Source organism: Onychomys torridus, chromosome 19 (assembly GCF_903995425.1).
Source record: "Onychomys torridus chromosome 19, mOncTor1.1, whole genome shotgun sequence".
Taxonomy (NCBI): Eukaryota; Metazoa; Chordata; class Mammalia; order Rodentia; family Cricetidae; genus Onychomys; species Onychomys torridus.
In genome coordinates this window covers 8,187,468-8,208,480 of record NC_050461.1, presented here as the reverse complement: position 1 = coordinate 8,208,480, position 21,013 = coordinate 8,187,468, and the positions used below count along the sequence as shown (strand labels likewise).

General features: G+C 47.5%; 1 protein-coding gene across 1 annotated transcript in view; it reads left to right on the top strand.

Annotated features, from left to right (window-relative positions):
* The window catches only part of Scml4 (Scm polycomb group protein like 4), a 115,166-nt gene extending 96,162 nt beyond the window's left edge, over positions 1 to 19,004 (top strand). The window contains exons 6-8 of the mRNA XM_036168981.1: positions 5,006 to 5,290; positions 14,595 to 14,740; positions 16,361 to 19,004. Of these exons, the coding sequence (XP_036024874.1) occupies positions 5,006 to 5,290; positions 14,595 to 14,740; positions 16,361 to 16,486 (557 nt within the window). The 3' untranslated portion in view covers positions 16,487 to 19,004. The remainder of the gene's footprint in view (positions 1 to 5,005; positions 5,291 to 14,594; positions 14,741 to 16,360) is intronic.
* Positions 19,005 to 21,013: the final 2,009 nt, after the last annotated feature.

Sequence of the window (21,013 nt, the reverse complement as noted above, 5' to 3'; positions counted from 1 at the left end):
GAAGTCCTGCCTACTTGTAACCCATCTACCTGTCTGTTGAATGACCTCATGGCATTGAGTAGCGCAAAGGGTATCCACCAGCCATCTTTTACAACAAAGCAAGAACAAGTGGACTTACGTGTAAGAGAGAATTTTAAGCAATAGTTTTGTAGCACAGTGGCCTAGCTATGAGGGAGATTGTAAAATCCCTTGGGGATGTTTTTTTTTTTTTATCTCATTTTTATGTATGTGTATATATTTAGCTTTGTGCATGTGCATACAGAAGAAGCATCAGATCTAGAACTAGAGTCCAGACAGTTCTGTGGTCCTCCATTCCAAACCCATCCAGTGGGGTGCTGGGAACTGGGCTTAGGTCTTCTTTAACCACTGAGCCCTCTCTCCAGGCCCCAAGGGAAGCATCCCAGTAAGAAGCTCAGTTACTGGCTGTGGAGGACAAAGGTGGATCTAGCTCAGGTGGTCCCAATGCTGACATGCCACCTTCCCAATTCTTACTGTCTGAGTAATACCTAGAGAGCTGATTGCTCTAGATAGCCCTTTCAATCAACTCCTTTTTAACAAGCCTCTCATCAATGATATCATTGTTTGATTTGCTAATTGTATTTTATGGATATATACTAAAATACATGGCCGTAAAAAATCAAAAGCCATGTTTGATCACTTTATGCACTCGGCAGAATTTCAATACCAGCCTGGGCTACATTGTGAGTTCCAGGCTGGTCTGGGCTACTGAGTGAAATTCTATATTAAAAATACTAACAGGGGCTGGAGAGATGGCCCAGTGGTTAAGAGCACTGACCTCCCTTCCAGGGGTCCTGAGTTTAATTCCTAGCAACCACATGGTGGCTCACAACCATCTTTAGTGGGATCTGATACCCTCCCTCTTCTGGCATAAAGTCGTACATGCAGATAGAGCACTCGTATACATAAAATAAATAAATCTTTAAAAAAATAGCACCAACAAAACTCATTTACTAGTCCTCGGCCAAACTGTGTCCCTCCCAAATGGCGTGTGTTCCCCTAGCACCTGTGAATGGGTCCTTATTCAGAACTGGGGTCTTTACTGAAATGACCTATCAATGGTTGATGAGGTCCCGTTGCATTGTAGGAGATGGGTACAGACAGTGCCCGCAGGGAGAACACAAGCTGAGCCTGGAGGGCTGCTCCTGCAGCCAGGGAATGCCCAGGTCGTGAGTGACCACAAAAACCTGTGAGAGGCCCCTCCCCTACACTCAGCCCTCTGCCACCTCCACTCAGGGCTTCCAGAGCATGGGAGGAAGGCAGCTGTCGTTTTCAGCTATCTAGTTTGTGATGAATGCTTCATCCCCCGTTTTATCTAAATCTGTGGCTTGTCCTGCCAGAGGCCACGTTCTACACCAGGGGAATGCCGAGCCAGTTGCTCAGTGCCTTTCAGGTTCGTGGCACAAAACAACCCAGAATGGCTTTAGTCATTTCCCACTTGGTATGCTGCGTAGCACTCGCCCTGATGCACACGAGGAAAGCTGTTTTAATCAGGCTCCAGCCGATTTGCTCTGTCAGTCCTTTGCTTTTTATTTCTTGGCCGTACAAAGGTTAAAATCAGAGCTTGCCCTTGTCAGCCGTGTGCCGAACCGCCGCGCTATGCTTCAGCCCTCTTCTTGTTTCTTTTGGTTTCCTTTTTATTTTGAGATAGGATTTCTAAGTCGCCTAGGCAGGCCTGGAACTTGCGATCATTTTTGTCATTGTTTGTCACAAGTCTACTTGAAATTCCATGTCCCCACTTTACGACATGAGCTAATGCATTACTCTTCTGAGTAATGGCCGTGTTCTTGCTAACACGGGCTCAGTGTTTACCCAGTAAATGTTATTGAGCTCGCCCCTATGCCAAGCTCTATGGAAGGAACTATTGCCACTTCACATACACCAAAGCACCTGCCGGGAAGGACCGGCTATGAGGACTTCCCAGTAAAGGGAACACAGGCTGCCTTTCTGTTCCCTGGCGTTACAGCCTTACTGGCCTACAGGATGTACTCAGCAGGTGTGAATGTTCCTTCTTAGCGTGCCCACCCTTCTGTGTCCTAGTGACCAGGACAGTGTTGTCAAAGTTGGCTGCAAAGCTCTTAGGAGTTTGACCATAGCTTCCAGTCTGCAAACCACTGTGCCTCTTCAAAACTAGCTGTATTGGGATTTAGTCCATGTATCACCAAATCCACCCATTTAAGGTACAGTTCCAGGAGGTGTGCATTGTTACCCTAGCCAAGTGCAGGTTATTGCCGTCACCTCAAGAAGAAAGCACGTGTTTTTTAGGTATCACCTTCTTCCCCAAACCACCAGCCCTAGGCAGCTGCTCGAGAGATGCTTGTCTTGAGCACCCGTGTTCATAGAGCCATCGACTATGCGACGCTTTGCGACCTTCTCGCCCTGAGCATAATGCTTCAGGGCGCATCTGCGCTGTGGCTGGCGTCGGCTCTTCCCTCTTCCCATGCTGAGATAGTCCCTGTATAGTGTAATCCGTTCACCGGCTAGTAGACATGTGTATTGCTTCCGTCTGTGAACAGCACTACTGTAAACACTCACGCACAGGGTTTTGTACGGAAAAATGACTGTATTTGCCTTATGCGCACACCCAGGAGTGCAGTTTCTGAGTCATGTGGTAATTCTGCCTTATGTGTCTGTTTTCCAAAGTGGCCACTCTTAATTTATGAGCAGTATGTGAGAGCTCTGATTTCTTTGCAACACTTCTTGTTGTCTGTTTGGGGAGCTTTGTGCTACTGAGGCCTTGAGTGTGTTAGGCCGGAAGTGTTTCTCCTTGACCTTACCATGAAAATTTTCCCAGGAGTGTTAATTACAATAAAGAAATTAGAGAGGATTCTAACAGGGATTGTGTTGATCTTGTTGAATATTTTTAGTGTATTGCCACCTTAATGATAAAAAATCTATGAATATAGTATTTCACCATTCATTTGCATTTTCTTCCAACAGTGTTGTGTATTTTTCCAGCTCATAAATTGAGATTTCCTTTTGTTCGATTTGGTTTTAAGTGTTTCACTGTTTTAATCTTATTGTATGGAATTGTTTTCTTAACTTCATCTTCAGATTGTTTAGTAGAAGTATATAGAAATACAATTGACTTTTGTGTATTGATTTTGCATCCTACAACTTTGCTGATAATTTATGAATTACCATAATTTTAAAACTGGGTTCCTGAGGCCTTTGTATGCACACAGGTCATTTTACTTCCTTTCCCAATCTGGAAGACTGTCTTTGCTTTTTCTTAGCAAAAATTTCAGCCATGGCTGAACCTCCAGCAGAAAGCTGATGGCTGAAGTGCTGGCCAAGGGAACAGCATCCAATCTTTTCCCACAGCCTGGATGCCACCTGTGGACTTTCACAGAGCCTTTGTTAGGAGATTCCCTTCTGTCCCGGTATTGACTGACGAGGTTTTGTCCCAGGTTTTTCTGCATCCTTTGAGGTGATCATGTAGTCTTTGCTCTTTTGTACTCACTCAGCATGGCATATTAATTTATTTTTGGATGTTGAATTACCTCTCAATTCCTCCTTGGTTGGTGTAACTCTCCCTGAATGCCATCAGGTTCAGTCTTGTTAGTACTGGGGGAGGATTTCTGTGTCCTTGTGATCAGGAGCATTGCCTGGAATTCTCTTTTCCTAGGTGTCATCTGGATTTGGGGTCAACGCGACACCAGCTTCATAAAATGAGTTGGAAAACATTCTCTCCTCTTTTACTTTTTTGGAAGAATTTGTGAAAAATCGTATTTTTTTTTTTTTTAAATCTTGAAATGTTTGGTAGAGTTTGCCTCTAAATCATTTGTGTTTTCTCTTTCTTTGTGGGTAATTTTTTAAATTGCTAATTCAGTCTCTTCCTACAGGTCTGTACTATACAGATTATCAATTCGAGTCAGCTCCAGCAATTTGCCATTTCATTCAAATTACCTAATTAATTACAGTCATTTATCACATACTTTAACTTTTCTCATTCCTGGAAGGTTGAGAGAAATACCTCTGTATCTCTGAACCTGGTGACCTGAGTTGTCTGTATTTTTGTCAGGTCATCTAAAGAAGTGTGAATTTTCTTAGTGTTTTCAAAGAACCAGCTTTTGCTGTCACTATTTTTATTTCCTGGTGTTTTTCTATTAAATTAATTTCTGCTCAAATCTCTATTTGTTTGCTTTAAATTTAATTTGCTGTTTTTACTATCTTAAGGTAAATCATTATCCACATGAAACTGTTTATCTTCTACAATACAAGGTTGTTTTATTTTATTCCATGTGTATGGGTTATTTGCCTGCATGTATGTCTGTGCACCACATGCATGCCTGGTGCCTGCAGAGGCCAGAAGAGGGTGTTGGTTCCCTTGGACCTGGAGCTACAGACAGTTGTGTGTCAACACATAGGTTTTAAGAATTGAGCCCAGGTTGTCTGGAAGAGCAGCAAGTGCTCTTAACTGCTGGGCCATCTCTCCAGAGCTAAAATAGATGTTTTTGCACCTGCAAAATTTACCAAGTTACTGCCATGTCCTTAGGTCTTGAAGGCCTTTGTTTCCAGGCAGTCTCCATGGAAGTCCCCAGCAGTGGGACCCATGAAGCTAAAAAGATATGGTTTTGACTCTGTGAGGGTAGAATGGTTTCCTCTTTTTGTCCGTGATTTATCTGTACCTTTACACACACACACACACACACACACACACACACACACACACACACATACACTCACCCCATTGGTCACATGTACAGCTCACAAGCAAAACTATTGATTTTGGGGGGAGGGGGTTATTTCCAAGTGATGAAGGGCAAAGATAGCCACTGTTCCTTCTAAACATGGAAGAACCTGTCTTTTGATCCCTCTCTGCCGAGGCAAGATCTCAGTCTGCTGCCAGTGCTCTTGCGTATTTCTCTTCCTACACGCTCACTGATAGTAGTGAGCATGTCGGAGCAGGGTTTGTCAGGACTGAGGCTTGGGTAGCCCCCTGGACTGCTCTCTCATGTCTTTCCCTGTGTCCCTTACTTTTTAGCCCAGGCAGCCACTGCTGAAGAGTGCCTGGCAAACCCTGCAGGCATGAACCGCTACAGCATGGACACCTCCTCAGCTGCGTTTGGCCACAGAGGCCCCTTGACCCACTCCTCCTCACAGTACTACAAGAGGCTCAACTCTGGAGACAGCCATCTTGGGGGAGGCCCTCCGGCTACCACCAGTGGTTCCCGTAGCAACCCTGTGCCCTTAGGAGGTCCATCGACACCTGGACTGAGGTTTCCAGCCTCCAGCCCCAAGAGGAGTGATGTCGAAGGAGACAGATGTGGTAATGTAACACATTCTCTAGCTTCCTAGTGGCTTCATGGCCTCCACCCTTGCCTTGGAGACACAGCTTGGGGCGGGCAGGATTATATTGCAGTGATTTGAACAAGACACTTCTGGGAAAACGGAACTTTCCACAAGTCCCTTGAATTTTTGTCATTCTTACAGGCAGCCAATCTCAACTTTTTGATGACACATTAGATTAGGAATAATTAGTCCACTCACTCAAATGCCATTGACAGCTTAGTTCAAGAGTCTGGTGAGATGTTCCCTCTGTTTATCTTGTGTCTCCACCATGCCTGTCTCTCTGGCCACCCTGCATCTAATGGACGGGAGTGGGGATGATACACACGATGCCCTGGAAGGGATGAGCATGGATCCCACTCAAGATCATTAGATCCCACTTACCTAGGAAGGAGCCCAGCTCTGTGCCCAGAAGAAAACAGCAGCAGATGTGGGCAAAGAGTGTCTTTTGCATAATGGGTGATCAATTCATCTGTGACCCAAGCTCACTGGAGGAAGCAGAAAAGACAAAAGTATCTCAGTGATGGTCACTAGGTCCTCCTGTCTCCCTCACCAGAGAAAGGTAATACATGAAACATGCTCTAAGGAACTACGTGGAGGCCATTCTGACAGATGCTTCACAACAGGTGGGTCCAATCTGCAGCCTGTAACCAGCGTAGCAATGAATTTAGTATAACGTATATCATAGGACATCATATTGCCATTTCAAAGGACTGGACACCCATGCTTCACAAAGTCGTTTTCCAGCTTTGGTATTTCATTAGTGGATTAGAAGCCACAGAGCAGAATGGATAATTTGTGGATGAAGCAGCCTGGAATTCTGGATTTGCTGTTCTCTAACTGTATGGCCCTACTCCAGTCTAGTTTCTCTGTGCTTGTTTCCCTACCTGAGGGGAAAAATTGAAGTGGAAGTACCAGCCACCTTCCCTCATAGAATCATGAGGAAGGTTAAATATGTTCACATGTAGCTTTAGCAGAAGGCCCATGGCCACAGTAAGCAGTTAATAACCACTAATACCGTAGATCCATGAGTACATCCCTCACAGGCCACAGACTATCTCCACAGCTGGAACTGCTGAAGAGGCTCCCAGGGGATCTTCAGCTAGCTCCTCCATCATCACCCACTGGGCTGGCTGTGTGTGCCCTTAGACAAGCCACATCTCTAGGTATGGCTCCCTCCTCCTGTGCCTGCCATGAGTCATACACGTGAGCTGTTTTGTACAATTCAAGGCCCCCTACACATTTCCCTCAAATGGCTTCACCCATCCCAGATGAGCAAGCCCCAGATGGGCCTCTGCTGGCCAAAGATGGAAAGATCAGCAGGGACCCCTTGAGGTAGAGGTGGCTGTAAAAGGCAGAAAAATAAAGTGATTCACTCTTTATAGCTGCAGGGACTTTTCAGGGTCAGGATTCCATTTTCGGAGCCTCTGCAGAGTACTGAAGGGGAAATGGAACCCAGGAGCGAGCTGCTCAGCCATGCGGTCTCAGCAGAGCACGAGGGGCGAGGGGCGTAGGTGAGAGGAAAGGGGACAGAAGGCTGTGCCTTGCGTCTCTGAAAGAACCTTCCATTCCTGCTGCATCCCATTTTCTAGAATTGAGTCACGTGGCCAACAGCCGCAAAGGAAACTGGGAAGTGTGGCTTTAATTCCAGGTAGAAATCAGGGACCCTGCTATAAAGAGATGGGGGAAGAGATGGTGTGCAGGCCACTCGCAATCTGAACAACACTTCCTTAGTAAGAATGTTGGTATTCTCCATTTTTCTTCCCCTGGTACTTTATTCCCTAAGTATTACTCTGTCCTGCCACACAGTAGGGGGACCACGCCCTCCATTTTGTAAGGGTCTTATTTGTATTTGAATCCCTGGCAGTCCAAGCAAAAGGAAGCCTGTGTTAAATGTTCGTTTAGCGAGCATCAGCCAGGGATCACTTTCTGCTGTTCCTTATGATTTATCATGCTCTAATGTATTGCTTCTAAGATGTGTTACCATATACATGTCCAGGGAACACAGATCAAGAGGTCTGTCAGTTGTTGAACCAAACTGACATGGGTGACCCCAAAGTTTGGGTCTATCCAAACCACTCCAGGATCTTTGCTTACACTGTTCCTCGGGGTCCTTTTCCGAGTGGAAGGGGATGGAGAAGAGGCTGACGGGAATCCAGCCCCACTGTGACTCTTTATCCAGGGCCTCTCCACAACTGCTCTGTTTGAAACAAACCTGCCTAGCTACCAGTGATTAGAAACCATGCTGGTTGAGCATGCCGAGCTAGCGGCACAATACCAGCAAGAGGGAACGCCTTAGCTTCTAACCCATCTTCACCACCAGCCAGCCTGCACCCCTGCTGCGGGTCCTTCGCTCTCTCCTCTCTGTTAAAGCCTTTTCTCTCCCAGAGTACTGCGTGATGTTCCTCTGAAATTACATCCCAGCTGAAATCCGTTGGCATCCAGAAACTGTTTCTCTTTCAGTGGGTTTGACCCACCTCATAAACCCTGCAAGAAACCTAGAAATGGATTTTCTCCCTAGCTACTAATCACAATGGTTTAAAACCGCAGAGTCTGGGAAGCTGGACCAGGCTGCAGGCAGGAGGGGAGGGGGTGATGACGTGACCAGTTCTCAGCTGCCTTTCCCTCCCTTGTTAAGCCTTAGCCCATCCTCCTGCTGTCCCTGGAGCTGGTGCCTGGGCTGCCAAGCCTCTGCCAGCACCAAGGTGCTGCATGGGATGTGGTTTCCCTGGGGTTGAAGCTGCTGCTCAGGTGAATATTTGGGAGCTCCTGCCTCTCCTCCCAGATACAATCAGCCAGAGCTATAAAGGGCGGTAAAGAGGTTTCAGATAACAAAAGCTTCCTGAACGTGCAATAGAATTCCCAACCGCAGGCAGCTCCAAGATGTAGGATCAGAAGCAAAATAAATCCGACACTGTCCTTACAGCTCAGATGTTTCCTGTGGGATGGAGTTGGCTTTCATGGGATGTGGTGTCGCTGAGGGACAGAGATAATTCTGCTAGTAAAAGAATGAGGATGAATTGCCTCATGTGAGGCCTGGCATCTGCAGAGGCAAGAAAGGGCGTCCTCACTGTGGTGGAGAGGGAAGAGTTAGGCTGTGATGATGTGGGAAATCACACTGGATGGTTTGGCGTCCTGACAGGCAGATGGGGCTTTGCTTATAGCGATTATAAACCACGTATTTCTGAGCAGGGTTGGACTGGTTGGTGGGGGGATTTAGGGGCTGGATCTACTGAATATTTGTGGGATGGCGTAGAAGAATCCCAACTAACTTTGAGGCTAATTCTGACCTTGCAACCTATCCTATTGATCCTCGCTGCCCAAGATGGTAGGTAACTAAGGGACTGGGGCGTTCTGGTCAGCAGATGTCCACTGAGCACCTAGGCAGGGACTCTTCTCAGGTCTGAGAATGGCGGTGGTACAGTTTCCCGCCAGCTCTGGGTCTGGAGCCATGTGTACCATCAACTCTCAGAAGCAGTTCTATCAAAGCAGCGCATAGCCCAGAAACTTTTTCTTTCTTTCTTTCTTTCTTTCTTTCTTTCTTTCTTTCTTTCTTTCTTTCTTTCTTTCTTTCTTTCTTTCTTTCTTTCTTTCAAACCAGCAAAGGCTAAATCCACCATGCAGCAGAGTAAAGTGCCGCTTGTAGATTCCTCATTCCCGCCACACTGCAGGTCAGACGCACACGCCAGGAACCCGCCATAGTAGCTCAAACTGGCAGGCTGCCGCTAACTTGAGAGAGACAACTAGGAAGCTGTTTTTAGCTTCGTTTTAGAATCTTTTTTCTCAGGTTTTAGGTGGAAACTCTTGCCCCACGTTGGGCACCATTTGCAGTTAGAGTTTTCCTGCCTGGCCCACAGTCAGGACAAATCTCTCTCACCCACCATGCCCATAGACTTTCAGAACCAACCAAGTAAACACACAGAAACTTATATTGTTTACAAACTGTATGGCCATGACAGGCTTCTTGTTATCTACTTCTATCTTAAATTAAACCATTTCTGTTAGTCTATACTTTGCCACATGGCTTGTGGCTTACTGGTGTCTTTACATGTTGCTTCTCATGGCAGCGGCTGGCAGTGTCTCTCGACCAGCCTTCCACTTCCCAGAATTCTCTTTTCTCTTGTCCTGCCTATACTTCCTGCCTAGCCACTGGCCAAACAGCATTTTATTTATTCAGAGCGATATCCACAGCAGGTTGCTGTCACAGTATTGGATGTGGAGGGCTGCTATCACAGTATTGGATGTGGAGGGTTGCTGTCACTGTATTGGAAGGGGTGTTGCTGGACCTCCTCACCTTGGGAGTCAGGAAAGGCTCCCCTGAGGTGAGATGGACCCCACTGAAATGATAAGTGACATTTGATCCCTTTGAAGGGGAGGTGTCCAGAGGCTCCTGGCAGAGGCAAGGGCAAGGAGGCTCACAGTGTCAGCCGCTGCCTAAGAAGGAACACTGCCCAGCCTGGCCTGCTGGTCTCCAGAGACATCTTCTGTCCTGTTGGCCGCTCATCTTATCTTCAAGGGTTAATAGAAAAGCCTGATTAAAATCTAAGGAAGGACTTATGCAGACTCCTTCTCTCTGGTCTCTGTCACCTCAGAGTATCTTACAAACTGGAAAGAACATGAAGCAACACGGTTTCAAACTACCCAATTCTGCACAGATTGTGGGCTAGCCTGGGCACCCCACTCTCCATAGCCTTGGACACACACCTGAGGCCTTCAGAGGTGTCTGTGTCAGCAGCCTGTGGTCCACTGGGTCAGGCAGGGCTTGGGGATGGAGGGAACACGGAGATCCTGCCACACACCTCTCCTGTCCTCTGGAGAAGCGCAGAGGCGTGCGCAGCTGTGGGAGGCAGGGGGTCCTGGCTCCCGGCTCATCCTGGCTCATCGCTCACTTGTTTCACTCTCCCACACTGTTTGCTAAAGTTTCCCCTGAATTATGAATGAGCAAAAGCCAATTATGTGTGCGCTCGTGGGAACGCATAGACAGAAAGAGCTCTGCAGATGTGGTACAAGTACCTGTGCTGTGGAAGAGGCCGAAGGAGTGCTTCCCAGCACTGGTCTGCTGCTGGGCTGTTTTCCCGCTAACCATGAATTTGGCTGCAGGAGCAACAAGACTGGGGACTGGAGAGATGGCTCAGCGGTTAAGAACACTGACTGTTCATGCTTCCAGAGGTCATGAGTTCAATTCCCAGCACCCACATGGCAGCTAACAACTGTCTGTAACTACAAGATCTGATACCCTCACACAGGTATGCATACAGGCAGAACACCAATGCACATAAAATAAAAACAAATACATTAAAAAAAAAACATTGAATTGTGTGCCCATTCACCACTGGGTCTCACTTTCCACATCTCCACGGCCCATGGGGAGCAGCATGATCAAGCACAGCTTTCCCCACGCTGGAGAACAGAGTGGATGGCAACTGCTTTGCATGTGTTCTCCAGACAGGAGCTCTGTCCCTTCAGCCCATCATGGCTGACTGTACACCCGTCCCATCTGCCCGCTTTGGCTGTGTTGGACTGGACACATCTGTCTGTCTTCCTGACACCTTCCCAGAGGCTGGAGCAGGGTGTGGTGGCATGTCAGTTTTTCCCTGTGAATGCAAGCCTGCTGCTGGCAGTTCCGTTTTCCTTCTCCAGAGTGAGTTTCTGTGCTCTGGATGAGGAGGAGCTCCTGAGGTGTGATTTAGGCTACCTGCTGTCCTGTCTTGGATGACTAAAAGACCCCTCAGACAGCCTGGCTGCTCTCCCACCGTCCTGAAAAAGGGAAAAATGCTCACAGCTGGCACCGAGTCCCAAGCCTTGAGAACCCTTGCCTCGGTGTCTTGAGTCTGCTCTCTACAGCCCTCACTGAGAGCATCCCCCTCCAAGACAAACCAGGAGCCTCTGCCCTGCTGCAGATAGCACTACTGCTCCTGACCTTACTCAAAGGATTGCAGGACCCTGCACGGGATCTTATCAGTGGCTAGACTTCCCCTCCTTCCTGCCAAGTATAGGAAATTAGATTTGACCTCTGCTCTCATGGCTCCAGAATCATTCTTGGACTAAAGACTTCCCGCCTTTGTAGTCAGGACATCTATCACCACCCTGATTAGCAGCCATGCTTCCGTGGGCGGGCCCTGGGGACAGATGTGATCTCTGTGAGTCTTCGGCCCCATGTTGAGTGCAGACGTCTTTAAGTGGAGTCAAAATCATCTTTCTCTAGTGCACACCGGTGTTGGAAGGCTCTGGGAGCATTATCAGTTCCTTAGCAAGATGCTTGGTGGCAAATCACTTTATGGGACCCTTCCAGGGCCAACAAGGAAAGGTCAGGGAAAAAATTGCAAAGTAAACCCAGTTCTCACCCAGCACAGATTCAGAAATGTGATAGCTTGCTTCTCTCAGGGCAGGAGCACTGGGCACTTCTCAGACAGCAAAGCGGGGGGTGGGGGGGGTGGGGGGTTGGGGGGGGTTGGGGGGGGAGCATGGAAGAAAACCGTTTCCTCTTAAGACGTAGAGAAGGGCACAGCTCAGCTTCTCAGCTCCTAGAATTCTCCTGTAGGGAAGCTGCTGTGTGTTCAGAGTCTTGGCCTTTTTCTAGCCTTGAAGTAGTGGCAAGGATCACTCACACAAAGCTAGCATGTTTCTGCAAAACATATTGATCCATTTCACGGCTGTCAAAGCCACACTTTGAGTATATTTATTGTCTGCACAGCTGTGGAGGGGTCAGTGTAATATATGACCCCCATAATGAGGGGATTGGGGTTGTATTGTTCACCAAACACTTCTCCCAAGACCAAGCCAGGGAAGAAAGTGTTTGGTTCATGACTGTGAAATGAACATTGAGGATTCTCGGGGATAAAAATCTAAAGGCTACAGAAAAGTATGTGAGTGATGGCACTGCAAAGGATGTGGCCGTGGTGTTCACAAAGGGGTCTGATGGTCCCTGGGCTAGCAGCCTCTTGTCTTCATGGTCTCTCTCTCTCTCTCTCTCTCTCTATATATATATATATATATATATATATATGTGTGTGTGTGTGTGTGTGTGTGTGTGTGTGTGTGTGTGTGTGTAATTTTATTTGTCTGTATGTGTATGCAACATGTGACTATGTCATGTACATGTCCATTTGTGTGGGGGTGGCACTCTGTGTGTGCCATCATACTCATATGGAGGTTCAGAGACAATCTTGGGTGTTGGATCCTTGCCTTTCCACCTTGTTCAAGCCAGGCTCTCCTTGCTGCTTTCCTGCTCTGTATACTAGGCTGGCTGGCTCACAGGCTTCCAGGGACTCTTCTGACCCCTCCTCTTAGCTTCTCTTAGAAGTCCTGGGGCTGCAACATCCCTGCTATGCATCTTCTTTTTATATCAGTCTTGGGGATTCAAACTCGGGTTCTCATGCTTGTAATGACAAATGTACTACCCACTGATTCATCTCCCCAGTTCCTAATCCCTAGGCTTTGATGGTTGATGGGATATCAGTGGGAAGGAGGAGAGCAAACAGGAAAGCAATAGGAAAATGGGCCATAATCAGTGTGCCCAGATGGATGTAGAGGGAGCCTCCTTCTCTCTGTGGAACACCTGTGGTAGGTTGACCAGAAGGCCCAGTTCTTGCCCACTTCAGTACCATAACCAGCCCTGATCCAAGATAAATTGTGGTTTAGTCACAAGCAAGGGAAGCTCCAGGATTTGACCCTAGATCCCCCAGCCCAAAGTTCTTCCTCTGCATCTAAGAAGGGAAGGGAAGGGACTATGGAATCACAATACCCCTATGGACTTGGAGATATAGTGCATAGGCAAGAGGATTCAGGGGGACCTTGAGTGGCAGATTTATACAGACAAATCTTGGTCTCAGGGACAGCCTGAGACAGTGGCAGTCATATGCTAGACAGAAAAGAGCAGAAACAAGGAGACCCTTGGGAATCGTCTCAGGGGACAGGTATATTTTGTACTTTTCTCATTCCTGTGAACAAATACTTAACAAGAAGCAACTGAGGGGACAGGGGGCCTAGGTCAGCTCAGCTTGGGGTTACAGCCCCACGTGACCAGGGTGTGGAAGCAGAAGTTGCTTGAGGTGGGACTGTGGCGCTGAGAAAGGAGAATGCTGGCATGTACCTGGCTGTCTCAGCTAGAGATTCTATTGCTGTGATAAAACACCGTGACCAAAAGAAGCTGGGGAGGAAAGGGTTGAATTCATCTCACACCTTGTAGTCCATCATCCAGGACAATCATGGCGAGGACTCAAGGCAGGAGCCTGGAGAAAGGAACTGATACAGAGGCCGTGGAGGAGCGCTGCCTACTGGCTTGCTTGGCCTGCTTTCTTATTGTACCCAGGACCACCAGCCCAGAGGTGGCACTGCCCACAGTGAGCCAGCTGGGTCCTCCCCCATCAATCATCAGGCTTGTCTACAGCCAGTCTGGTGGGAATGTTTTCTCAATTGAGTTTCCTTCTTCCAGAAGGACTCTAGCATGTATCAAGTTCACATAAAACTAGCCAGCACACCGGCTTTCTCCACCACTCCCCCATTCAGTCTGAGAGCCCAGCCTCTGGGTGGTGCCACTCACATTCAGGGTGTGTCTCCTGGGTGATTCTAAATCCAGTCATGCAGACAATACAGATTAGCCATACCATATCAGCATGAGTTTCCCAGATTCAGCAGGGATGGCAGGGAGAAGGGCCAGCGGGAGAGACACCCTCCTAAGGACTCAGAAGAACCCAGTACTGGGGACAAAGGACAAACAGCGAGGAAACACTATCTTCCTCGGAGAGCAAGTACAGATGGACCCTCCCAGAGCTTCTGGAGGTAAAGTGGCCAATTAGCCACTCTGCAAAGTCCAAAAGTGAATGCCCAAACCACCTCAGTTCTGCCACAGCTGCTATCTCCAGGGGACCCAGAGAGGGCCCAGTATCACTTGGCCCCATGGCCTGCAGAGGCCCATTGTACTACCACTTAGCTTAACAGCCCCAGTCACCAAGAGCTGGCTGTAGCAGACCCTGGGCCACAAACAGAGGCTCTGGAAAATTTCAGCTGCACCAGAACTTCTGTTTGTTGAAGACAAAAGTTCCCCCAAACTCTCTTTCCTGGACAGCATGGCACAGAGCAGCTTCTGCCTTTCTATGTCCTTGTTCCTCACTGAGCAGCTGCTCAGAATTCACCAGCCACAGAGTTGCTTGGCCATACCGTGGACTTCAGCGCACCGAGGACTCCTCCCAGGCCAGCCAGGAGGGGATATCCCCAGTAGTCAGCACCAGGAGGGTGCTGAGCTCCACTGGCTCATGGTTTCTCCTCTGTTTGCTCCCTTCCAGCCTCCAGCCCCTCCCCAGAGGTGCCGGACATGAGGCGACTGAGCAGCCGAAACCCTTCGACCTGGACCGTGGAAGATGTGGTTCGGTTTGTGAAGGACGCTGACCCTCAGGCTCTGGGGCCTCATGTGGAACTCTTCAGAAAGCATGTATGGAAAGAGTGGGTGTGGAGGGAGGGCCAGGGATTGGGGTGCACGGAGTGAGAGAGGAGTTCAGGATCCCCCAAATGCTTGTGATCTAGACTAAGCCCTATCTGTCAGTCTTGAGTGACCCAGAGACGAGAGAGATGGAGGCAACCGTAGGCCTGTCAGAGCAGAGCAACCAACAGTTTTGTGTTTTACAGTCATATTTTTCTCTTCTGTTCTCACTCTTGGGCCTTGACTGCTTTTCTGCACACCTATCCACCCATCCACCCATCCACCCACCCATCCATCCACCCATCCATCCATCCATCCATCCACCCACCCATCCATCCATCCATCCATCCATCCACCCATCCATCCATCCATCCACCCACCCATCCATCCATCCACCCATCCATCCATCCATCCATCCATCCACCCACCCATCCATCCATCCATCCATCCACCCACCCATCCATCCATCCATCCACCCATCCATCCATCCATCCACCCATCCATCCATCCATCCATCCATCCATCCATCCATCCATCCACCCATCCATCCATCCACCCATCCATCCATCCATCCATCCACCCACCCACCCATCCATCCATCCATCCATCCACCCATCCATCCATCCACCCATCCATCCATCCATCCATCCATCCATCCATCCATCCATCCATCCACCCATCCACCCATCCATCCATCCACCCACCCAACCTGTATGCATCCAACAGTCATTTACAGCACACCTGCACTATGCCAGGCAAACTGTTTAGAACAGTGGTTCTCAACCTTCCTACTGCTGTGACCCTTTAATACAGTTGTGAACCCAACCATAAAATCATTTCATTGCTAACTCATAACTGTAATTTTGCTACTGTTATGAATCATAATGTAAATATCTGTGTTTTCCAGTGGTCTTAGGTAACTCCTGTGAAAGGGTCAATCGACCCCAAAGGTTGAGAACCACTGGCTTAGAGGGTTAAATGAGAAAATACACATAAATATGTTACATGAGGCCTCACTCATATAGCCTTCATGTAAATGTTATAATCATTACTTCTGAAATATATAAGTAGGGAGATGATAAGTAGGGAGAAAGATAAGAATTATTAAGTTACTTGCTCAGCTCACTATATTAATTCTGGATTGCTGATAGAGCAAATTTTACAAATCCAAGGCCTTAAGACAATGGACAGTGCTTGTCTTTATATAATTCTATGGGTCAGGCAGGAGCCTGGCCAGGGTCTCCATAGGCTAAGATCCAGGTGTTTTCAGGGATACAGTCTTATTTTAGGGGCAATCTGCTTGCCTTTCCCAGCTTCATAGTCCTCTTTAAAGCCAGGAGTCCCCTCGGGCTGACTGGTCTGTGGATGGGTTTAGTTGAATGACAAATTTCATACATGGCCTAGCAGGAATGTGGGTGAAATTCTTTCTGAGCCCTTCAGTCAGGAAAGGTCGGGAATCTGAAAGGTACAAGGTGAACGACTTCAGGGAGGAAGAACTCCCAGAACCACAGCACATGCTCTCTCTCGAATCGACCCACCCGCCCTTAGACTGCCGGTTAGCTCACCTTGACCGGAGCTGCCGTCTGGTTGTTCTGTCTCCTGAGTTTTCTCTTCCCAATCCCTTCCCACCAGGAGATTGACGGCAATGCCTTGCTGTTGCTCAGGAGTGACATGATCATGAAGTACCTGGGACTGAAGCTGGGACCCGCACTGAAACTCTGCTACCACATTGACAAGCTGAAGCAAGCCAAGTTCTGAAGCTGGGAGAGTTGGAAACGAAGCCCCAGACCTCAAGATCATCTTCTGCCTGACCAGCACCCAGCCAGCATCACAAGTAGACTGTCTTCTTAGAAGTGACAGCCACAAAGACTTTGTCTTTTTACAAACTGTGCATCTTTCCCGTTTCTAACATTCCAAATGGCCCCTTCCAGAGGCTCGACTGTGTTCATCGATTTGTCAGAAAAATCACAGAAGGCCTATTACAGTTAATGTTCCTCACATGCTGGTCACTCTTTATGGGTGCTATTTGCGTCATGAAAGAGTGGATAACCGAACACTGCCTCTGGAGGAGAGCCCTGGAAGGGGCTTTCAAAGTTGAGAAGGACCTCGTCCCTAGAGGTGGTGTGGGGTTGCCCACTGCAGGAGCAGCCCCTCCCTGTTCTGGGGACCTATCAGCCTGAGCCTCACTGGAGTCAGCTCTGGGGTGACTTTCTCCTGAGGATGACTTGCCTCACCTTGCACTATCTGAAAACTTAAATTTTTGCTCGCTCAAAGAACAGTGAGGAAAGGATGTTTCCTAGCTCTAGCTCCTGCAGTCCTTCATTGCTCCACCAGAGGGCAGACTACACCGCTAATGAGAATTCAGGATGCTGACAGTCGTGGTCTGCTCATTCAGGACTCAATGCTGGGTTAGGACTTCTATGAGCAAGATCTGGCCTGGACGGGGATGGGGGATTCCATGGTCAGCATCTCAGACTGCCACTTGAGAAGAAATTGTGATCTGGGGGTTCCAAATTCAATATTGACTGACTGGGAAGGGAAGAATTTGGACACAACTGTCTGCCTGAACAAAGATTTGGAGTCCCTTCCCTCCCAGACTCTTGCTGAGGGCTGAGATGCTGGCGTGCTGAAGAATCTTGGTGACATTTATCAATGTGTGTTTCTTGAAGAAAAAGAAGAGAAGAAAAACTGTCTCAACAAAGTGTGAAATGAGAGAGTGCTGATTTTGAGTTATGTGGCCACATTCTGTGGCTAATTTTTCTAGTCTTCGACAAATACACAGATGTGTTTTATTGGGTTTAATTCAATTTACAAATAGGTTTTCACTTTTCACTGTGAAGTAATAAGAAAAAAATTGATTTTCTGCTCTTTGCAGCTGTGTCCAGTGAGGGACGGAGCCACAGTTTACTGGGCAGAAGGGTGACCTCTTTCTGCTGTCCTTTGTCAAGCTCTTTCTTTTCCTCTGTTTATAAAGAATAGAGAACTCCTGGGCACATCTTTTTCCTTAAGGGCGCGCGCGCCTGGGGAGGGTGAGGATCAAAAGTAACACAGGGTTTCCCATGGCCACAGCGTGAATTAGCAAGGGCGTCTCCACTTAGGTTGCAGCCTGAGCAAGGTCTCAGCTGGCATGTGGAGCCGAAGGGGTGTTGACCCCTCAGCTCTCAGCCAGATGTCCTGCTCCAGAACAATATAGGGGTAGCTTCTTGGATGGAGCTACCTACTGTACAGATTAGCTAGAATTTAGGCAAAGTCCACAGGAAATATTCCATGGTTTGCTACAGGGGACATCAAAATGTTTGAGAAAGTGTGGCTTGACACACACAGGATCTTGTTACGTGTACAACAGTGGTTGGACTTGAAATATGGCAGAGAAGGGGAAGACTGTCCCAAAACTGCCCACCAAATGGAACTTGATCAGTTTCAGATGAGCTGGATGTCTGTTATTTTTAGCATAAGACAAAATGACCTTGAATCAGAACTTGGGGAGGATCTTTAAGAAGTTAAAAGCAGTGAGCAGACTCTGCCTTGCAAAAGCTTGTCAGAGCTAGGTGCTTGCCGCCGCTCTGAGTTCAAGCCTTGTCTCAAAGAGCGTCAGACAGTTCATAGAAAACTCAAGGAGTTTTTGAAGGAGAGCTAGGACCTGGTTCAAGTCTGTGGAGGGCCTGGATCTGTGTCCCACACGATGAGGACTCTCAGTCAGGTTCAGTCTTATTTCACACAAAGCCTTAAATCAGCTTGATTGCAGAATCCCAGACATTTAAGGTTTGGCCAAAATTTTTAAAAATTAAGAAACTGAGAAGCAATTTCATTTTTCTTGGCATGAAGACTGCCATGCCACAGAATAACCAGTGGAACCAATTCTTCTTGCCTGTTTTTGCATGGAATCTAATTATCTGACCAAATCATTGTAGCAATGCTGCAATTATAATTAATTTTCATCCCTCTCAAAAACCTTGTCAAACAGGGCAGCTAAATAGCTTCTCAAATGTAAAACACGCCAGGCCATTTCCTCTAAACAGACCTGGAAGGTCAGGCCGTAGGGGTTACTCTGGTCCAGATGAGAAGGACTTGAACTCACAGTTGACAGATAACACATTCGCTACTCCATCTGCATAGCTTCGCTCAGGTTGTAGTAAATAATGATCAAATTTTGCATAATTCCAAATTAAAGAGTGCTCATGCTCCAAACATTTCCAATTACATTTGTCTGTTAAACACTTGGGGAAAAAATCAAGAGATAATTCTGTTGCCTAAAGCATTTTAAATGTTTTATGAAACACATTATTCCCTTTGTGAAGATTTTAGATAAAAGATGTGGTGTGTGTGTGTGTGTGTGTGTGTATGTATGTATGTATGTATGTGTGTGTGTGTGTGTATGTATGTGTGTATGTGTGTGTATGTATGTATGTATGTATGTATGTATGTATGTATGTATGTATCTCCTGATACTGGAGTTGGAAAACTGAAGAAAGTGCTTGGGAGTAAAGCATGTTCTTAGGTATCTTTCCAGCTTTGTATCGTGGAGACAAAGCCAGTTTAATCCCACTGCTGTTACTAGAATGTATTTCCTTCTCCTGTCATGGGGCCTGGCCTGTGGACAGCTAGATGACCAGAACAATTCTGGCTTCTGGACTTGTTCCTCTCACGTGGCTGACTTGACATGCCAAACCTAGGGACCTGGATGCCCAAGGAAAGGGCACCCTGGGGAGCTCCAGGCAGAGAGCTGCTGCCTAAGGGGCCCAGTCTTGTCTAGCAAGGAGGACATAGACCTTCCATTTCTCTTCAACAGGCTTGTCAATAGTTTTTCCCTTTCAGTAGAAATAAAGGGGCTGGGAACTCCTCCAAAACCATGTTCAAAATCAGTAACTTGGGAAGAGGTACTGGGCTGAGAGTTTCAGAAGCACCAGAACATGCAAAAGCATATGTTTCATAGGAAAACAATTCCAGAGCAGTTGTTCTGACAGCCCTGGCCCATGACATGGCTGTAACCTATTTTCATAGCTCTGTGCTGTCACAGAATACTTCTTAACATTAAAACTGTTTAAATTTTTTTTAAGTTTTTTAGATTCTTTTAGGAGGGTTTTGTTGACTCTTTGAAGAAAATTGGAAACAACCAGTGTTCTATTTGAACATGATCATCATCAGAAAGTCTTGACGGGCTTTTTGATCTCTTCCTGAGGAACAGAGAGGTGTTCCTACGCATAAGCTATGGGATGTGTGCTCAGGGTGGGGCTGGGCTCACATTGTTTAAACCACAGATAAAGACATGGGCTGTGAAGGAGTAGCTTTTTTCTTTTTTAATTGTGACAGAAGAGGGGAGACAAAAAAAAAAAAAACAACAAACAAACAAAACAACACTGCTTTTTTTTCTTTTTTTTGACATGAACACACTGAGCTGAGCCCCAGCTCTGCTTCCCTGCTTCCCTTCTGTGTGGCAAAGTGACTTTACTCTCATTTCATGAGAGGACCAGACTGAAAACCCCTGAGGGAAACCCAGCAGATGGTCAGATGTCCAGAGGCACAAACATGCCTGCTTCCATAGTGCCAGGTTAACAGCAGCTGTCCAGCAGCCCGACTCCAGGGCATGGATGCTGGAGCCTCAGCCCCCTCAATGTCCTTCCCGCCAAGGCTTAGCCTCATCCGACATGATTCCTTCATGGACAATTGGAAGCTGGGTTTTTGGAAATCTAGTATTTACTTGAAAGAGAATCACTCTTATTTATTGCCACCAGTTAAAGATTATGGCAATATGTCTGCTAACAATTTGCTTTGTGTAATTTCGTTCTAATGCTAATAAGCAACAGCTGGGACACTTCCTGCACTAACTTCCTCTGTGGTTACAGTGCGGCCGTCACGGGCTGCACCAAGTGCCCAGCCTAAGAGCGCACACACTGTCCTGCGACGCTGTGCTGGGCAGCCAGCTGCACATTCCCCCAAGCTGTGCCCCTGACCTGGGTGCTAAACTTCGTACCTGGAGACCTGGGGTTTCTTGGTACACTTAGCAGGAGGCAGAGAAGATAGAGGTCAAGAAAGACGCCATATCCCAGGCCCGCGGCCAGCAGGACCAGGACACAGCAAGACTGGGAGGACTGGAAGATGACAGACGTACATCGGAGTGCAGAACTGGCTTTGATGATGATTCTAGATGCCGTGGGGACAGCAGCCTCTTTTTGTCTAAACAGGTCCACGAGCTGCTCAGATTTGTGCAGTCATCCGCTTGACCACATGGCCTGAGCCCTGTGGCTCAGTGCTTGGCGCTGAGGCAGAAGAGCAAGCACGTCTCCT